Source organism: Oryzias melastigma, linkage group LG16, assembly GCF_002922805.2.
Source record: "Oryzias melastigma strain HK-1 linkage group LG16, ASM292280v2, whole genome shotgun sequence".
Classification (NCBI taxonomy): Eukaryota; Metazoa; Chordata; class Actinopteri; order Beloniformes; family Adrianichthyidae; genus Oryzias; species Oryzias melastigma.
Window position 1 is genome coordinate 10,526,396 of NC_050527.1, and position 20,562 is coordinate 10,546,957.

General features: G+C 38.6%; 2 protein-coding genes across 3 annotated transcripts in view; both read right to left on the reverse strand.

Moving 5' to 3' along the window:
* The window catches only part of hacl1 (2-hydroxyacyl-CoA lyase 1), a 5,241-nt gene extending 1,723 nt beyond the window's left edge, over positions 1–3,518 (reverse strand). Inside the window, exons 1-14 of the mRNA XM_024266876.2 lie at positions 3,468–3,518; positions 3,183–3,287; positions 3,061–3,101; positions 2,514–2,594; positions 2,357–2,429; positions 2,190–2,267; positions 1,990–2,084; positions 1,788–1,900; positions 1,564–1,699; positions 1,256–1,361; positions 854–934; positions 662–763; positions 417–571; positions 189–347 (exon numbers count right to left, since the gene is read on the reverse strand). Coding sequence (XP_024122644.1) covers positions 189–347; positions 417–571; positions 662–763; positions 854–934; positions 1,256–1,361; positions 1,564–1,699; positions 1,788–1,900; positions 1,990–2,084; positions 2,190–2,267; positions 2,357–2,429; positions 2,514–2,594; positions 3,061–3,101; positions 3,183–3,287; positions 3,468–3,518 — 1,376 coding nt within the window. The remainder of the gene's footprint in view (positions 1–188; positions 348–416; positions 572–661; positions 764–853; positions 935–1,255; positions 1,362–1,563; positions 1,700–1,787; positions 1,901–1,989; positions 2,085–2,189; positions 2,268–2,356; positions 2,430–2,513; positions 2,595–3,060; positions 3,102–3,182; positions 3,288–3,467) is intronic.
* Positions 3,519–4,796: 1,278 nt separating this feature from the next.
* On the reverse strand, positions 4,797–19,196 carry ankrd28b (ankyrin repeat domain 28b). Of its 2 annotated transcripts, XM_024267637.2 has the most exons (28): positions 18,950–19,196; positions 16,001–16,084; positions 15,481–15,559; positions 14,980–15,050; positions 14,691–14,891; positions 13,583–13,670; positions 13,238–13,380; positions 12,931–13,143; positions 11,315–11,393; positions 11,114–11,228; positions 10,867–10,949; positions 10,722–10,785; positions 10,571–10,639; positions 10,349–10,489; positions 10,165–10,276; positions 10,061–10,087; positions 9,904–9,978; positions 9,518–9,719; positions 9,338–9,425; positions 9,145–9,262; positions 8,648–8,867; positions 8,379–8,466; positions 8,209–8,292; positions 7,971–8,116; positions 7,786–7,868; positions 7,602–7,684; positions 7,382–7,473; positions 6,002–6,285 (listed from the first exon to the last, which is right to left on the reverse strand). In XM_024267637.2, exons 1-28 carry the CDS (start codon positions 18,974–18,976, stop codon positions 6,002–6,004), a joined length of 3,159 nt encoding a protein of 1,052 aa, XP_024123405.1. In that variant the 5' UTR covers positions 18,977–19,196. The 2 variants fall into 2 exon arrangements, with proteins under 2 accessions (XP_024123404.1, XP_024123405.1); XM_024267636.2 differs by having other exon boundaries at positions 4,797–6,285; positions 10,722–10,949.
* Positions 19,197–20,562: the final 1,366 nt, after the last annotated feature.

A 20,562-nucleotide genomic window follows, 5' to 3' on the forward strand; every position in this document is an offset into this window, starting at 1 on the left:
GTCAGATCACCCATTTTTGCCATTTCCCTCCACACTTCAGGATCCACTCCACTGTATATTCCATTATTATTGACCACAATGATAACTACAGGGAGATTATATCTGAGAAAATAACAAAAATAAAATGACAAAATAACAAAGAACAACAAGAGGGTTGACTCAGAAGATAAACAAACGCAATAATCAACCTGCACATGGTCTCGACTTCCATGCCAGAGAATCCAAAGGCGCTGTCTCCTTCCACGCAGACGACTCTTCGGCTTTTGTCTCTGCTCTTTTCCACGGCGGCTGCCGCTATCGCAAAGCCAAGACCCACTCCCATCGTCCCGAAGGTACCAGCATCCAATCTGCACACCCTCGATAGTAAATAACAGGGCAAAACTCATCTGAGAGCTGTCTGTAAGAGCCCAACTTGCCTGTGTCGGGGTAAGTAGTTGTTCAGCATAGTGCGCCCGATGTCCATGGTGTTTGCACCTTCACTGACAATGATGCAGTCGTGAGGCAGCTGCTGGGAAATGTGATGGAATACTGTGTAGTAGTTCATGGGCAATGTTGTCTTGAGGGCCAGGGCCTGCAGAGTGTTGAAAAAAATAAAATAGAATGGAATTGTAAAAGATAAAATTAAAACAGCTTTTTTATTCACTCAATGAGTCATACTCACCTTTGATATTTTTGCATTGACAGCAATCTTCTCCTTCAGAGAGCTCCACCACTCTGTATTTGAGGGATATTTCCAGCCATGTTCACGAACACAAGTCAAAAGCTGAGAAAATAAGAAAAACTACATTGTAATGAAAACATCATTTGTTGATAAATTATTAATTTTTGGACAACTTGTGATAGTAAACTAGACCTGAGTGACAATGGCTCCAATATCTCCCAGGAGCGCAACTGACTTTACGTTATTATTCATTTCTTCAGCACAGAGGTCAACCTGCCAAACATAAGGTTAAATGGTCATTTGTGAACTGGAAAAATAATGAGGAAAAAAGGTTAACTGAAACTAAACAACTGTATACATTGCAGCATTACACAAATAAAAGTTTTAGTTTAAAAAAATGATTTCAGGATGTATTTTAAATTTTCATTTGTATTTTTGTTTCATTTCAGAATGCATTCTCAAATGTGAAACAAGACGCTGCTACCGGGAAAAAACAGGAAAAAAAATGATCGATAATTTTGTATGTATCAGTAATTTTGTTTTGGTAGGACTGATTTTCCAAAAAGCAAAGACATGTGGCAATAATTTACTTACCTGTATGATTTTAACATTAGGGCTAAACCTGGGTGGTAACCCAAAATGCAGGATCCAGTTCAGTCGGGCTCCAAACAGAAGCACAACATCAGCTTGGAGAAGAGCTCTGACACCAAAATAAAATTACCTTTAATTGTTTAGCTAAAGATAAACAAATATACTTAAAAATAAATAAATATATATATATTTTTTTGATTTTTCGATCAATTCCGGTTTTAGCTTAGCAATTTATTTTTGAAATTTAGTTAATGTTTTTACAGAATAAGCATACATATGTTAGCTTCAGATAATTTTCAGATGAGGCTGACCGTGAGCGGGCAGCTGCCACACAGTTGGGGTGATCATCAGGGAGGACTCCCTTTCCCATCGGTGTGGGGAGAAACGGCAGACCGCTGATTTCCACAAACTGTCGCAGTACAGCCTCGGCTCTTCCATAAGCTGCCCCTGATGGTAAGAGCATTAAGCCATGCATAAGAAGTTTTCACTAAACACATATGACTTCATATCGTTTAGCATGGTTGTTTTGTGCTACCTTTGCCAATGATCACTAGTGGCGTCTTAGCTGCCTTCAGGGCACAGATGGCCTCTGTGACAGCACTGTGGTCAGCCAAACTCACAGGTGGAGGTGGGCAGCAGGAGACTCCACTGTAAACAAAGACAACAAACATCTAGAAACGTCAAACTGGCCCTTTGCACAACAATCCCTGACTAGAATGCATGAAAGGACTACAAACCTGACTTTGCTCCTGTTCACTTTGGCATTGACCATGTCTCCTGCAATGTCCACATAACACGCTCCCGGACGCCCATATATGCTTGTGCGGACTGCCTGCAAAAACCAGTAAAATGTCTGTAAGATTTATTTAATTACAAGTAGTACCTTAAAGTCATTTGGAAATAGCACTAAAGCAAGATGAAAATGGGATGTGAGGACCTTCTCTATGACGGAGGGGATTGCCTCTAGGCTGCTGGGTCTGGCAGAAAATTTGCTGTACAGACGGCACGCCTCCACCTGGTGACGAATAAAAACAGTTTTAATGCAGCAAAGCAATGCAGGGCCAAAAATTTTTTCAAAAAAATCCACAGTGCGACATGCATTACCTGAGGGAACTCCTGAAAGGCTCCCGTTGTTTCCTGGTTGCGATCTGAGGACCCCCCGATGACGACCACAGGCCTGCCCATTAACACAGACTTTAAAAATGTGGTAAACTCCAATCAAGGAAGTGTGGCTGTGTGATGTTTGTTGATGAAGCAATACCAGCAGTTCATGTTGGCGTTGGCCATCCCACCCAGGGCGTGAATGAGTCCAGGTCCAGATACAACCAGACAGGCTCCCGGTCTGGAGACAGAGAAAAAATGTGAGCACCAAAGTCACTCAGCAGTTGTAAGACTCAGCAGTTGTAAGGCATGGCAAGTTTATTTATCTAGTACAGCTTTACATAAAACATGTATGTGATCATTGAAATAAAAACTTAAATAAAGCTCAAATGAAATGAAATTAAAGCAGATGCAAACTTTTGAATACAAACTAATAAAATGGGGTTTTAACCAGGATTTAAACAATTGTTTCAGCTCATTTAAGGCTTTCTGGAAGTCTGTTCCAGATCTGTGGAGCACAGAAGCTGAATGCAGCTTCTCCATGTTTGGTTTTGACTCTAGGAACTAACAGACCGAATCCAGATGAGCTGAGAGGTCTGGTCAGTACATACTGGGTCAGGATGTCAATCGTGTACTAAAATATACTAAAATATTCAAAGAAACCAGCAACAGAACTTTGTTGCAGACATCAATCTCCAAGGTCTTACCTCCCTGTGATGTACCCAATGGCAGATGCAGCATAGCAGGCCTGTTGGACAAAAGAGTGTAAGTTTGTTTTTAAATGTTTATTTTAAAACTGTGTCTTGATGGGCAATAAAACAGCCTTTACCGCCTGCTCATTGCGCATTCCTACATATTTGATGCCTGCAGCCTGAGCGGCCATGGCCACTTCAATGATAGGAACCCCGACTATCCCGAACATATACTCCACTTTCTGCAGGGACAGACGTGGAGACACATATATATATGGCACGTTACTGTGGGCATTTGTAATTTATAGTAAATAGATGAAATAAAAAGCGCTTGTGAAACGTGGCACTTGAACTTTGACACGTATTTTCTAAGGTTAAAGTTGCAACAACGTTTTAGAGGAAAAACAAATGTATGTTTTTACCTGAGTCTTCAGGGACTCTGCTATTAGTTCAGCTCCAGTCACCTCAGCCATGACTGCTGCTTTTAATGTCAAAATGTTAGACAAAAACTCTAAATGAGATTAAAAAACTTCGCTGTTACTTTGTTTGTCTGCACGCGCGTGAACACGCCCTCCTCACAACATTTCCGGGTAGTAAACCAATCACTAATGTGGGTTGATGATGTCACCGAGATTGTCTTAAAGGTACAAACCAGGACACTTTTACTGTGGATTTTTGATTCGGTTATTCTTTATTTCCAGTTTGTTAAAAAATATGTTACTTATGTTCTTGTTTTCAACAGTTGAAAATTTTAAACATTAAGAAAAATAGTGACTTTTATTTAGAATTATATTATATTCTTGTATTTTATTTTTATAATGTTATATTTTTTAACTGCATTCGTCAAATTTTCCAAAAAAAAGGAAGCTTTTACTTTTCAGAAAAGCTGATTTTGAAAGTTTCTCCAAAGAATTTATTAGATGAAACAGTTTAAATAAAAAAATTTATTAAAAACTAAAGGCTACACTTATTTGAAAAGAACATTCATAGACATATTTAATTGAAAAGTAACAGTATGTTTTTATGCGGGGAAAGAGTAGTTAATAACATTTGCTTTGAGGATACTTTGGAGAAATATCTGCATTGAGTCTTTGTAAAACTATAGAAAGTCTACAACCGAGTACAAAGAGCTGTACTTTATAGGAGTTTTGTAAGACATGTAGAACTTTTCCTCAGCAAAAAAATAGTACACTTGAATTTTATTTTATTAAGTACAATTGAGGATACGTATAGCAAGTGTACTATAGAGTATATAGTGTAGGAAGTATACTACTTCAGACTGAATTAGAACATTTTAAGTTGCCTTACTTTTAGATCTATTTTATTTGTTTATTAATTCTTTTTTCATTATATTATGGCAATAATTATTCAAAAAAATTGATTAAAGAAAAAAATGTATCAAAGTGGAATCTTGATCATTTGTAGTGTTTTATCTGTTGGCTAAAATGACCTTTTGTGTCAACCCAGAACTAAATATTACTATTTTTTGTATTTAAATAGCAGCTGGATCTTAATTCCAGAGAATTGAAAGACACTTTTGCATCAGTCACTTTGTAGGGTTTATCCTCACATGACAGAAGTGAAAAGAAGACCTTAACTAATCACATTAGTGGCAGTTCTCTGTGTGCAGTGATAAGTGAATAATTATGATGGCAGTCTCATTAACCCTGAAACAAAAGCACAGCCTCATCTGAACCTCCTGCTGATTGTCCACAGTCAAAACGAAAAGCGATAACCCAACAGACAGACGGTCATTATTAAATAACTCATTTATTATTCATAAAATATACAGCAATCTCCGTACTGAAAGAATTCATTGGAATTTTGAATTCACAGTCATAATTTCTATATACATGCTAGTTTCATTCTTCAAGGAAAACCAAGGAACAGAAAATTCCTCTTTATTCTACTGAAGCTAGCAAATGTACATATTTCCAGTTAAAATTATTTAATAGACAACTGAAAGTGGTATGATTGGATTTGTTTTTTAAGTTAAAGCAAGCAAAACTAAAATAAAAACCAGAAAAAAAAATCACTCAATAGAAAATCAAATGCTGCCCTGTCATTGGTTTACAGTGTTTCCTCTTCTGAAAACTGAACAAAGATGCCTCAGAACTGAATCAGTGCATTGATACTTTTCTAATGTGCACTTTTACTGTAATTATACAGCTGCCTCTACAAACCCATGTATTCTCAGTAACTCATGAAGGCACGAAATGAACAGATGAAGAACCAAAAGTACAAATAAATTACTGTTTAAAGACTAAACTGCAAAAATCAGGTCAACAAACAACGGAAGGACTGATCAGCTTAATATCAACCGGGTGCATATTTTCAAATGTTTGGAAATTTAAGAAATCAAATTTTGAGAGAACAGAGTTTAAGATGTTAAAATGGGCATTTTAAAATGTTACTGTTGGAAAATAATAATAAATGAGCCCCTCCCCCTCCCTTAATCTGAAGCACAAAAGAGTTTTCTGATGATTTGGGGGTTAAAATTTGGAAATCGTTCCCCCTTTATCCTCAGTAACAGATAAACCCAAAAAATATTCTCTGTCTTGAATCTTTATGGTGCTAAAAAAGGGTTAAAATGCATCCATGTCTTTTGGTCCCTGTCTTGGTGGAGTGCAACCACACCGCTTCAGGATGTTATTGCCATAAAACAGCTGCTATCTGCCCAAATGGTTATTTTCACGCTGAAAACGTCAGTGTCGGTAAAGCAATGAATACTTCGGTTCAGCGTCTGCTGAAGGACATCTCTAGTGCTGGCTGAGGTCTGGGTCAGTGTGGGCCAGCCTGCTGCACCTCCTCCTCCTTTGCTCGCTCTCTGGTGTCTGCAGGGGGGCTTTTAAGGCTCCTGCGGAGGCTTCCAACTTTTTTTCCTCGCCTCCCAAGTTTCCATCGGGTGATTTTAAGACACAGCGTGTGTTGATGTGTTGAGCTTCCCTCCGTGGTTTTAGTAAGTCTCGGAATCAGAGTCGTTGAGCTCCTCCTCTTTGTAGAAACCATCGTGATGGCTCATGTTGTTGAAGCTGCAGTAGGAACCGTGCTCACCTCGCAGCACGGGCAGGCTGTCGAAGGTGACGCTCTTGGAGGGGCTGGTGGTGTAGTGGTTAATGGCACTGAAAGGGAGGGTGGGTGCCGAGGTGCAGGGGGACACAGGCATCATGGTGGCCAGAATCAGGGCGAGGCAGTCTGCCACATCTTTGTTGGGGGCACAAGCCAAGGCAGGCGTGTAGCCTAAAACAAACATTTTATAAAAAATATATTAAATATTAGGGCTCTGAATCGATTAAAAAATATAAATAATTAATCGCAAATCTGGATGAAATTAATCGCGGTTAATCAACATTATTATTATAATTGTTTATTTTTTTACAGTATTTGGGAGCCACTTATCTGCAAATGATTACATCATGAAATCACACACACAATTGTACATTTAGAACATTAATTTTTTCATTCCTTTGGAACCTAGCCTCTAAAACTTTTGTCAACCTTTGAATTTACTTCAGTATTTTCAGTTTGAAAGACTGCCTGCTTGATTTTTTGGTATCATTTTAATAAACACAACCTCCTCTATGTGATACTACCTTTTTTTAAAGTTTGTCCTTGTTATATTCACAGACATAAAATTATGCAAAAACAGAAAATTCCGTCTGGAAAATTGAGATTTCTCTCCTAAAAGTACTGCTGTTTATTTTACATTCTTCCAGGAATTCTGTGTTTTCTTTCTTTTTTCCAGCTTTTTCCTTTTTTTCTCATAAACTTTCTTTATTATGCTTATGAAAATAATAACATTTTTGGGAGAAGTTTGATCCAGCTGGATTTCAGGTCTGCTGATCACAGGTGGGGGCGTGTCTGTCTTCTCTGAACTGCTCCCTTTATGCGGGACTTTCACAGAGAACCACATAATTTCCTCAATTATTAGATAATATTGTAAAAAATTCATGTCGGCCCCCATCCAAAAATAAATATCGGTTGGTTTCTTCTTTGAATTTCTCATAGCAGACTCCTCCCCCTGCCTCTCAAATAAGGTACTATGCTTCAGAGAGAAAGAGCTGCAAATGCCATATCATCTCTTTAATTTAATAAATTCTCAATCACAGAATGTTAAAAAAAAGTTTACGTTTAATTTAGACTGAGGTTTATTTACGCTGATCTCACAGCTGGAGGGCAGGACGTCTGAGCACAATAAATAAACTAATTAATAATGTTTTATTAATTGCGCGCGTTAATGTGTCAACATTCACAGCCCTATTAAATATATTTTTTTGCCCGTCTATCTATATCCCCAATTGTACTGCAAAATACACACAAAAGGTGGAGGGTTTACCGTTTTCATCAACTGCAAGGACACTGGCTCCCTTAGCCAGCAGCTCTTGTACCACCACAGTCAATCCATTTCTTGCAGCCACGTGAAGAGGCCTTCAAGAAAGAAAGAAAGAAATCCTGAGTCTGCTGACACTGGTATGCTCTCCTCATGACTTTTCACACTACTAAAACAAAAAAATCTCTCATTGCACAATGCATAAAAACTGATGTGAAGTACGTACGTTTGTAAGGCGGCATTTGTAGCATTTATGAGATTTCGGTCAGAAATCTTCTCCAATATCAACAAGGCACTGGTTTCATGACCCTGTAGAAAACAAGGATTGGTTTAAAGCAAAAGTCATTTTTATCACCATTTATTTTCAGCTTTACAGTGACAGAACAGTGCCACCATATGGCAGTACATACCTTACTGCATGCCAGATGAAGCGCAGTGTTCTTCACAGCATCCTGAAGAGTAAGATCTGCTTTTGCACTGCTCACCAGCAGTTCTAAGAATCACAAAGAAGATTTAAAGTTAGTCTGGTCAGTTACTATTACCGCTCCTCCGATTATAGTGTATTTTTTGTGAGAAGGTGAAGAGGAATTCCTACCGACAGCGTTGGTCTGACCGTTCTCCGCAGCCATCATGAGGGGGCTTTTCCCAGCAGCGTCAACTATATTGACCTGGGCATTGTGGCTCAGAAGCAGCTGGAGACACTCGACGTGATCGGTGAAGGCTGCAGCGTGCAAAGGGGTCCTGCACAGACACACGTTGACAAAAAAGCAAAGTTTTCACACCAAAGTGTAAATCTAAAACATTTGAGGTTGAAGTTACTCCAGTGATTGTACCGGTTTTTGCCGTCTTTGGCATTGACGATGGCAGGGCCCAAAGTGTCTATAAGCATTTCAGCAGCTCCTTCATTGTCACGGATTCTACAGGAAAAAGTATTTATCAATCAGTTTAATCTATTCCAGACTCTGACAGTTTGAATGAAGCAAAAGACAGCTCAGGCTCTTACACAGCGCAGTGGAGAGGACTGAAAGGATTGCCTTCAGCCTTGTGAAAAACCTCCTGCTCCAGCAAAACCTCCACACACGTATCGTGACCTGAAAAAGGAAAGAAAGATGAAAAATTTGGTGAAATAATAACAGCTTCATAAATTAAATAAAAATCAGTCACATAGATATGCTAATTTTTAATCAAAATCTCCATAAGTATGATAACAAATATCTTCTCCAAAACTCAAGCTGCTGTTTGTGAGCGCTTCTGAGACCATCTCGTCTGTACCGTTGTAGCAGGCCCAGTGCAGTGGGGTGTACCCATGGCTGTCTGTTAACACAGGGAGCGTTTCCACAGACTGGGCGGCGTGCAGCAGGCCTCCCAGTACGCCAATGTGTCCACATGCCGCTGCCAGGTGGACCGGCGTGCGGCCTTTGCAGTCTCGCACCAGGAAGCTGGCGTTGTGCTGAAGCAAGGCCTCCATACATTCCTCGTGACCGGTCACCGCCTGGAAACACAAACCAGATTTTATCCATGACCCTTCCTTCAGGAGAATTGATTGATTTCATAATTTGTTTTTTTAGTAAAACTGTGACATTAATAAAACATCTGCAGCTGACAGACTGAACAGGCAAATCTTTGATTTTATCTTCTTCAAATGGATCATTTTTTTACAGTTATAATTAAAAGTACTGCAGCAGATGCATGTCTGAAATTTAAATTTAGCGTAAATTAGCCAAAGTAACACACATCTCCATCAAACACCACACAAATAAGCTCTTTACCCCTCGATGCAAGGCTGTCCTGCCCCACTTGTCTTTGGCTTCTACGCTGGCTCCTTTATTGAGAAGAGAATACACACAGTCTGTGTGCCCACTCAGGACTGCCAGCATCAGAGGGGTTCTGAGTGATGACAGTAGAGTTAGCGCTTCTCTGTATGTGTGAGGACAACATAAAAACCAGAAAAATAATGCTTACTGTCCATTCCCATCTTGAATGTCAACTGCACTTTGAAGATCCGCGTTTCCGATCAGCAAACGCAAACATTCTGAATGACCGTTAGTAGCTGCAGGAAAAGAACAGGTCGTTCATATTCTGGGTGTTTTTCCAGTCTTAAATTCCACAAACCAAGACGGTTTTATTTCTCAAAATTTTTACCGGCAGCGTGTATTGGGGTTCGCTTTAAGGTGAAATCCTTGACCAAGATGGAGGCGCCCTGATTGATCAGGACATCCACACATTCTACGTGGCCCTTGAAGGCTGCCAGGTCTAGTGGTGTGCGCCCTTGGCTGTTCCTCACATCTAAATCCAGCAGGGACTGGACCAGAACCTCCATGGCCTGATGGTGTCCATGGTACGCCTGAAAGATAAATCACAGTCAATAAGTTCAAATTGATTTTAGAAATAGTTTAAAAAAGGGAGGGATTTTGCAACAAAACTATATATTTGTTTTAGTGGTGGCTAACTAGTTTTGAGAGTACTGAACAGAATTTATGCACAAATCTGATCCAAATCTTTTAGAGCTATGAATTAGATGTACTCACAGCCAGGTGTAAGGGGCTGACGGGTGCTCGGACATCAGAATCATTCAGGATGTCTGTTCCTGAGGTTTCCATTAACTAAACATAGAGGAACAACCGTTAAAATGACATTCTTATAGATCAGTCTAACAAATTCTGATAAAAATATGAATATGTTTACCACATCTAAGGGGGTTTCACTTGCAATCTGGAAAACAAGGAAAAGCATAAAATGTCATTACAAATTGGACAACAGGGGGATTCATGAGGGTAAGCATTTCTCACCAGCTCCAGACAAAGACGATGTCCGTATGCTGAGGCGTAGTGGACAGCGTTGTAGCCCTGATTGTCCCGAATCCCTGGATTCGCATCATTTCTCAGTAAATATTCCAGGCACCTGCAGACAAAGAAACCATGTTAGCTTCATGTTATGAGCAGTTAGTCTAAAACAAAAACAGGCGTTACTCACTTTCCATCTGTGTCGGAGGCGGCGGCATAGTGGAGAGGCGTGCAGCCCCGTTCGTCCAGGTCGTTAACACTGGCCCCAGAACCCACCAGAGCAAACAGGCACTGGTAGTTACAGTTGGCAGCAGCGTAGTGCAGAGGCGTCCTAAAGAAAAAGAAGAAAAAAAAGTGGGTTTCCAGTTTACATTTGACTCTGGCTCCATATCAGACTTCAAAAACTACAAACCTGCCAAAGCTGTCCTTCCTGTTGAAGTCTGCCCCAGTGTTGAGAAGAAGATTCAGGCATTCCAGATTTCTACAAAACAAAGTTTGACTTTAAGGAACAAAAACTCTGCATTGTTCCATTTTGAAGCATCTTTAACCCATCGTGTGCTCACCCTCCGGCAGCTGCAGCGTGTAAACAGGTCCTTCCAAAATCATCAGGAGTATCAATATCAAAGCCTGCATAGGATAAAGAAATATGAACAAAATTTGTGAATCCTTTTTCATTTTTACCTTTAACATGTGTTGTTATAAAATGACCTGAAGACAAGAGCTTTCGGCAGCAATCAGAGAAACCACTGAGAGCAGCCAAGTGCAGTGGGAACATCCCATGAATCCCTCGCCTGAAAAACACAATTCCATTGATATAACTTGCCACAAAAGCCAAAAGGTCACAGTTTGAAATAGAGAAGTTGGACGATCACACGGACAATCTCATTCCCTGCTTTTAAAAGTGCAGCTCATCTACAATACACAATTCTGAAAACTTGCAGGAAGGCGAACTCACTTTGCTGTGTCAGCTCTGTTAGTGATGAGAGTGTTAATTAGGAGCTCGTGTCCGTATCGAGCTGCGATGTGCAGTGGTGTATTCCCGTTTTTATCTTCACAGTCGATCTCAGCGCCTTCACAGAGAAGAGAAGTATTGATGTTTTAGTCTTACTCTACAGCGGACTGGAGATTTTCTACTCTGGATTTTGGGACAGTTTACCATTCTCAATGATTGCTTGAGATCTTGAAAATCTGCCGTGGATTGCAGTCATGTGGAGAGGAGTCTTACCATCTTTACTCTGTGGATTAATAAAAAAATAAGATTGATACGAAAGAATAAATCTCTTTGAAAACACTAAAGTGCTGTCTATACATAGAAGAGAGTTTACATAGGATAATTTCACTTTGACTAAAAACAAATAAGGATTCAGCCACTCTGTAAGCTTGTTTTAAATCACTAAGTGCTTAAATTAAACAAAAGCAAGACGCTAAGAGAGCATGTCAAACTTGAAATAGATAGATAGATAGATAGATAGATAGATAGATAGATAAATACTTTATTAATCCCAAGGGAAATTATGGAAATGGGACTCTTCTCCAGTTTTGACAGGAAAGCTAAACAGAATTACAAAAAACTGTCAAAAATAGGCCACAAAAGACCACTTGTACCACTTCACTCTGATAAAAACAAACCTAAATCAGCCTTTTTAGGACCCAAAATCATATTATGTTAATGTCCCACTTCAAATATATTGTTTTCTATCATAAAATTGTTCCCAGTGATTTTTTAATCATTATTATGCTTTTTTTTTCAGCAAAAACCAAAAAGCAGAACTTCAATAGAAATCTGCCTTCAAGTTGAAGTCGGCACTGAAGTTACCCTCCATTCATTTTCCCATCAGTCCTTTGTTTACTTTATACTCTCTCCCGCTAGCTTATAGCACCTCACAAGTCCAAGCTAACATCAGCGTAGCAAAAAATAAATAAATAAATAGCGATTAACATCAAAGCAATCCAGCCATGCAGTTTTGAGCCACTTGCCAGTTCAGATGAGGACAATTAAGATGTTAATGTATCTATTTGTCTGCAAGTGGATGCTTCAGGATCGTAGTGGTGAAGGGAAACTTCAACCTGCCCATGGCAATTGCTGCGTCACTAAATCAAAGCTTTTTCAAAGTGTGGGTTTTCATCTGATCCTGACTCAACACGATTTGAATGAAGAAATGCTCAGAAACACAGTTTTAATCTTGAATTATTTTACACATGTCCTCCATCATGGGAAAAATGCAACAACAGCATGTTAGAAACAACACAAACAAGATTAGAGTTGGTCTTTAATTGTTTTCCAACTAAGTTCACAAAGATTTGTATTGAAATCATTACACAACCTGATATAACACACACACACATTCTGTATTTGGGGAGGGAAGATTAAAATTTCTTCAAAACAAAGGTCAAATATGGGAAATAAATTTAGATTTTTAAAAAGGTTTTTCAGGGAGATGCTACATGACCTACATTTTAACAAATTTCCTCTCAAACTGACAAAAGACTTGTGTTAATTTGGCTCAAATTCTTCTCAATGTGGTTTGTGATGAAAGTGTGTCCTCAGATGGTTCACACTTTTGAGTTTGAGTGCTCCAAAATGCTAGCAGAACATTCTGGACATATGCAAATGCCAGACATCACTGTTTAGACCATGAGATATGACAAAAATACACGTCTTAAAACCATGAACTGATGAGAGAAAAGCAACTAGACGCTTGAGCAACATGTTAGGACAAGTGTTTTATCAAAATGATTATACTAGAACAACAGGTATTTGGTGATTCTCACCTTGATATTGACATCAGCCCCGTTGCACACCAGAAGCTCCAGACAGAGGGCGCCATGGCGTGACGCAGCAGTGAAGTGGAGAGGTGCAAAGCCCTTTTCGTTCACCTGATTGACGAGAGCTCCACACTCGATGAGCTCATTCACAACCACATCCTGCCCGTTGTAGCACGCCACGTGGAGGGGCGTGTTTCCATATGCATTGGGTTCATTGATCTAAACAGCCAGAAAACAAGGAAAAGGTCAGTTTTTATCCAGAAATGGAAAAAATAAAAAGGACTTTCAGGTTCTGTTAGAGGGTTAAACTTACATCCACTCCTAAGTCCAGGAGGAATTTGACAACACTAATCATTCCACTTGAGGCCGCCGCATGCAGGGGAGTGTAGGATTTCTTATCTTTGCAGGTCACCTCAGCGCCATGAGATGCCAACAGTTTCACCACTTCTATGTGCCCTGCAGAAGTCAAACGGATAATGTGTTGCTAAACATACAAAAGCTTGTATGAAATTGTGAGAACTCACTTTTACACTTTAAAAATGGGGATAAGTCTTTACTTCCTAATAAAAGTCACTTTGATGCTTAAAGATAAGCGATGAAAAAGTATTCAAAATAACATAGCCTGAAGAGAAAGCCTATTTTTTTTTTTCATTTTTACCCATGTAAGCTGCCCAGTGGATTGCACGCCGATCCTTCTTGTCAAAAGCGTTGATGTTTGATCCCCTGGAGAGCAAGAGCCTCACCATCTGAGAGAAGCAAAGGACGAACGTCAGCATTCAGGATGACTACCACAGCAGGCAGAAAATCCAATACTTCTGTTTGCAGCTTTACTATTCCTCTTTAGTTATCCAACCATTATATAATGAATAAATCCAACTGACCGTTTTTCTGATCAACACAACTGAGACCTTTGATTTAATCCATTTAGATTAGACTTGTTTCATAAAATTAGGATGAAAAACATTCTGCTGATCAACATTTGATGCACACAAGTATTATGACAAAATGTGACAACATTCAACATGTCTGATTTGCAAGCAAAAGCATGATTACCAAGAGTCATTTGCATTCAAGCGTGTGCATGGAGTGCTCTTGTCTGAGTACATTTTGTGCACATTTGAAGCCTTTTCTGCAGGACACTGATAGTTTACAAATGCAGTCTGCAGCCACGGCTGTTGATATAAAACCTAGTCTATCTTGGATTTTGTTTGGATTTGCAGTACCAGATCTCGCCAACTTCCACATAGGAAGTCTCGGAGCACAGAGGCTGATAAATATAGTATTTTTCACAGGAATGCATAGCAGGGAAGCATAATCTCAACAAATGCAGCGAGTGGGAATGTATTTTAAAAATTTATAGTCAAAATCTAAATGTTTACAGCAGACTGGGCACACACACCAAAACCTTCATAACTATAGAATTTATACAATGACCATTGTGTCAAAGCGTTTATGATTCGAGCAGAAACACTTCCTCTTAGCAAGAAGACAAGATCAGGAAGTTACGTAAACAGTTAAGAATGCTCATTTTCAATCCAGGTCTGACAATTAGCACTTAACTATCAAAGGTACTTGCTTTAGAAAGGATAGAGCATCTAACAGCACTTAAACTAAGAGGTTGCATCATTAAGTCAATGCAAAAGTTGACTTTTATTCTCCTTAATGCTTAACCCTTTATATGAATTTAAGTATAGCTATTTTAGAAATAAAACATTTAATTAAAAAAAAAAAAGTCTGAACGAAATTGATATATTTGAATGTTTTACCTCTAGGTGACCGCTGAAGGCTGCGTGGTGCAGCGCGGTCCGGCCAGCTCTATCGGATACATTCACATTGCTAAGTAAAGGGACGAGGGCTTCGGCACAGCGGACAGCTTTATTAGCTGCTGCGATGTGAAGAGGTGTCTGCCAGTTCTTGTCTCTGGCATTCACGTCTGCTGAGTGTTTCAGCAACACCTGCACAGCCTCCTGCAAGACAATGCACTGTGAATCATTTCTGCCTTACCTGGAAAGGACTAAAAGGTGTGTAGACAAAACCGGAAAAACATCTTCTCACCTCACTGCAGGAGGCCACAGCCCGATGCAGGGGAGTCAGCCACTTGTTATCTTTGGCATTAACTCTTGCACCTTCAAGTTAAACAAACTGAGTCAGTTTCATCTGATCTGGTTTATCATATTAAAAGAACAGGTTATTGTTTCCTCTTCAGAGAAGTTATCAGCAGGCTATCATTAGGGAAGTTGAAAGCTTTCATTCCTACTGGCACTCAGCATTCCAGCCTCACACTTGAAAAAGTTCCCATTCTAACTGCAGACGTGTAAAAAATAATAACTGTTTTGCTTGGACCAGACACAATATAACCAGTGTGTCTAAGAATCAAAAAAACAAAAGGAGGATTTGATCTTTCTAAGAAATGTAATGATTTAATAATTTGTATTCATGATAGTAAAAATGTGTGTTTTAACAGCTACACTTCATTTTGTGAATTCACTGCAGCACTTTTTCATTTTAAGCTTTTATCACACAGTTTGCTTGATAGACTGATTTTAATTAACAAACCTGAAAGAATCAGCAACTCTATAATTTCTGCATCTCCGAGATAAGCAGCAGCATGGAGTGGCGTTCGCTTCTCATTGTCCTAAAAAATAAAGAAGTAGAAAACCACAGCTGTGACTAAAATAAAACTCAACAGTGTCCTGGTTTTCGCTATTCTGTCAACAAAACATCTATTTTAGTTCAACTATTGTAGAGAACTGAAGATTTTTTTATTAAAGGCTTATTCAAAGAATTGAACAGGTTAAAAACAAAAGGAGTTCAAAAAAATACAAATAAATACAAGCCAGGCAAATTTTTAGACAAATAATCCCACAGCAACAATAATGCTGTGGAATGCAATAAAGCAGACCCAGAGCACGAAGTAGGAATTATAAAAATACACCATGAACTGATGTCTGCACAAGTACTGACTAAAGTACTGCATGGTTAAGTCCTTCAAGGAAGATTACACTTTTCAGGTTTAATAAATGTAGAAGAGAAGTATGAGGAAAAAGATGCAGAGATTAATGACTGTTGGGATTACCTGCGCATTCACATCCTCTTTTTTGAATATGAGAGAGCGTACTTCATCTGGGTCGACATTGAAAATAGCTTTCAGCAAAGGAGGCTGTAGAAGAAGAAATCTATGTTAAAATAACAACAAAAACAAGTAGCGACTTGGTGAAAGACAAGTAGAATCTTCTCAGACTGGTATCACTACAATTTGAATGCAATGCAAGACGTGATTCAGACCTTTGAGTCACCGAAACAGAGAAACTTCAGTATCCATAAAATCAAGCACAACAACACACACAAACAAACGCCGCGTGATTCCTTTGCTCCTCAAGAGATAACATTTTAGTTTTTCTTCATTTAAAAAAAAAGAAAACTGGCAAAAATTCAAGCAGAGCTTGAATTGACCCCTTTATAAGAAGCACGACAAGCAGTTCTGACATTTAAATGCACATTTTAATCAAAGGACCACTTTCAATTTTATAGTCAGATATAGATAATAATCAATTATTATAATCAAAAATAAAGATTTCAGAAAAAAAACTTGCTAGATAAGGATAAAATTAATTCAAAATCTAGAAATCAAGTAGCATAAAGGATTTGTTTTGCAGACTGATTTGAAAAAACATGTGCAGTATAAAAGAAATACTTTGCTTCAGAGAAAAAAAACATTCAACTAACAGTCAAATACTGTGGCGATAGTATGATGGCCATTTTGTTGCTTCAGTGACCTCACTTTGTACACATGGGCTCAGAAGAATGATCCAAACCATATCAGTGAGTCCTCCTTTAGGTGGATTATAAACACCAAAATGAAGACTTTAAAGTGACCTAGAGAAAGTCTTGGCCTTAAGAAGGAGATTGATGCTCTAAAATCCAATCATGTTTGTGAATAACGATCCTTTTACAAATACAAGAAGGCCCAGAATTCCTCCACAGTGCTACTGTCAACACAAAGTCTTAACAGTGACTCACCCACTTACTAGGTTTAAGGGGCAGTTATTTATTTATCAAACAGAAAAAAAATGATTAGTTTTTTTTTTCATGTAATAATAACCAATGTCATTAAAATATTTCTTTTGTTTTTTTATATTCATATTTGTTTGATGATAAGAAACGTGAAAACAAATGAGGATGTGGCTAAAGACTTCTTAAAATCACAAAATACACCAGCTCAGTGGCTCAGTGGCCTTGTGGTAGAGTGTCCGCCCTGAGATTGGAAGGTCGTGGGTTCAAATCCCGGCCGAGTCATACCAAAGACTCAAAAAATGGGACCCAGTGCCTCTCTGCTTGGCACTCAGCACTAAGGAGTTGGACTGGGGGGTTAAACCACCAAATGGTTCCCGAGCGCGGCTGTGTCTGCAGCTCACCGCTCCCCCAGGGGATGGGTCAAATGCGGAGAACAAATTTCACACACCTAGGTGCGTGACAAATAGTGGGACTTTAACTTTAATAATGCCTTTATGTGACACAACCAAAAATCCAAATCACTAAGAGATTTAGTCAACAGTCAGTTTTGACTCCTAGAAATGAAAGACTGTACTGTTTTATTCCAAACTACCCAACAATCAAATATGCCTAATTGATAAAATAAGTTTGCAAAACAAGTTTTAGGAATGCGAGATATTTTTTGAAACGAAACGGAATTTAAAGTATTTTTACGACAAGACTAAAACTCCACTTACTCTCAAAGGAACAAATAGCTTAGTCACATTTTAAAAGAGAGCACAGTGCTCCTATTTAGGGCATGTAATGATCATGAAGCTCTGTAGGGCACCACAAAGTGTTAAATCTGCTGACAAATCCCAGAACAACAAGTACACAATTGTGCTTCGTTCACTGATGACTTCTTTATCCTTACAATAAAGCAAACAAGAAGAGACAGATCTGCATTTTTCTGTTTTTAGCTCTCCAGAGCTGTACGAGTGGTGTGGGAGATGGTCTATGATTCTCTGTGGCTGCTTGACTGAGCACCTCCTCTCCACATACAAGCCAGGCTAGTTAATACCATCACCATGGAGACAGCCCTTTGGCAACTGCACCACTCACAGGAGCCCAGGCACACGATCATTCAACCACGCAGACAATAAAAGACACATGCGCGTATAAGGTTTGGAATAGAAAAAAAAAGTTATTTCCGTTTTTCAAAAATATTTATGGTTTAATATATTTGAATTACGAACACAGATTTTAGTGCTTTTATAAAAATGTGTAATATAATATAAACATTTTAGGTCATACACCTGCATACATATTCAATTAAGGTGGCACAAAATAATTCTTAAGAGCATTTATAAACGAAATTTTTAGACTACAAAACCTCGTCATCAAGGGCACAGTACCTGCATCACCTTCCCTACTCACTTTACACAACAATTCTGACATATTCCATTGCTAGTTTACATGACTTTTGATGTTTTCCGACACAACAGCAAATTTAGTTAAATTTCCGCATACAATTCCCACAAAAAGGTCGACAAATAACGCTGATCCAACCTACAACAAGCTTGTTTCGCTAACATGTGAACACATCACAACTTTAACGTTGTCACTGCAAACTCACAATCCACAGATCGCTCTGCTGCTGTGTTCAGACAACTCGCATCTTGGAAGAGTCACTGTTTAAAAGCTAAAATCGTGCCCTAACTAGTCACTTTCTATGTTTAAGATAGGCTCTGTCTAACTGCTGGAGATAAACACTAGATCAGTAGCAATTTCGAACTAAACATCTGTTGGTGTGGCGACGTAAATGTGATGCCAATGACACTTACGCATGAATTCACCTAAATGTGCTTTACCAATTCTCTATCGGGGTACTATAAGTGCTAGTTCTGGATGTAAGAAAAGCGTTTAAAATATACCAAGTCGGAGAAAACTAGACTCAGATTACATTCCATCAGCGAATGCAGACATTGGTTGAGCTAAGCTAACCCAACGTTAGCTTAAACTTGTGTCATCATTTCAAACAAAGATCTCTTACCTGGTCTCGAATTTTGAGAACCACCATATTTTTGGGATTTCAACGGTCCTCGGGCAGATTCATAAAGGAATTATTTTTACCCTTTCCCCCAAATACTGTGTTAGTAGCTATTCGCTGGTCAGTTGGAGGCCTAGACGAGTCTCGCTTAGCACTTTTGCTAGCTTCCTATGTCTATGGCATGAAAGCAGGGAGGCAGCGGAACTCCATTACATTGCCGCCACCATATTTCACGTCTCTGAAAGCTCCCCTTCGATAGGTTGAACTGCCTCAACGTTTGAGTAAGAGAGGCTCTGATTGGTTGTTGCCAGATTCAATGTGTCGAATTTTGCAACTCTGAAAAGGCTTCATTAAAATATATGTTATATCATATTTTAATGAATTAGAACATCTGTGGAGAATTTAGATAAACAGTTTTTAAATTAAAAAATATTACATAAAAAAAAATTATCATATTCTCGACCAGCTACTGCCCCCACCTGCGCATGTAGGGTAGAACAACAACTCTCATTAAAAGCGCACTATCCACTCTAAACAACAGAAGAATATCATTAAAAATAAAACTTTTTTTTTTACCATACAATTTTTGATATCATAATAAAAAATAATAATAGCAATAGCTATTATTATTATTATTTCGGTCTTTTACATTTTCATCTTCAAGGAGACACTGCATCCATTGTCCTCTTTCATCGCAAACATCATTTTACATGTGGGAACAAATGACACAACTCGTCAGCAATCAAACAAAAGATGATTTCATCCTTCTTCTTGTCTTTTTGCTGTCAAACGGAAAATCTATTTTGAATTGCTCCCACTTGCACAAGGTTGTGGATCTGGTTTGTAAGATCTTCCGTCTCCACACTTGGCTGCAGTCATAGACAAAGTCTCCAAGATTGACAATTTTACCTTTTGTTTAGAACCAGACTTAATTTTTCAGATCTGATGGACTTCATTCTTTTAATTTAGTCTTCAAGATTCTTGATGACTTCACTCTGTACTCAGTATTTTTCACTAAATGGCTTACCATCAAACACCTACACACCTGGATGAATGAAAACCTCCTACACACCTGCAACACCACCTCAAAGAAGTTTAAATCCCTACAGTCTCCTCCACAGCTATGAACCAATGTTAATTACACCCGTCTTTCTCTCAGTTTTCTTCATTATTACAAACACATTTTTCAATCCCTTGCTGGAGAAATCAAGAAATCTGAGAGACTAGTCTTTTTTTAAAACGAGAGGAAGATTATGATTTAAGAGGTTTGAATCAAGCAGAGCAAGAACTAAAGTGATATGATGTTCTTTTATTTTTGGTGAAAAGCTTCACAAAAACTTTGATTAAAAATGGTTAATACTGTGAAAATAATTTGGGCTTCTGGTAAAAGGTCAAGTACTTGGGCAATCCTTGTAAAATGTATATTTATAAATGCTTGAGTAAATATTTTGTTTGTATGTATGTGGTGTTCCTGTTAATTAACTTGATATTACATTTTTTTTGTGTGTGAATTGTATTCCTAGATTTGGATGGACATGGGTCCACATGATGCTTCAATCTGAAAAAGTAAACCTGAAAAATGTGGAGTTCTAAAGAATCAAATCAACTTTAAACTT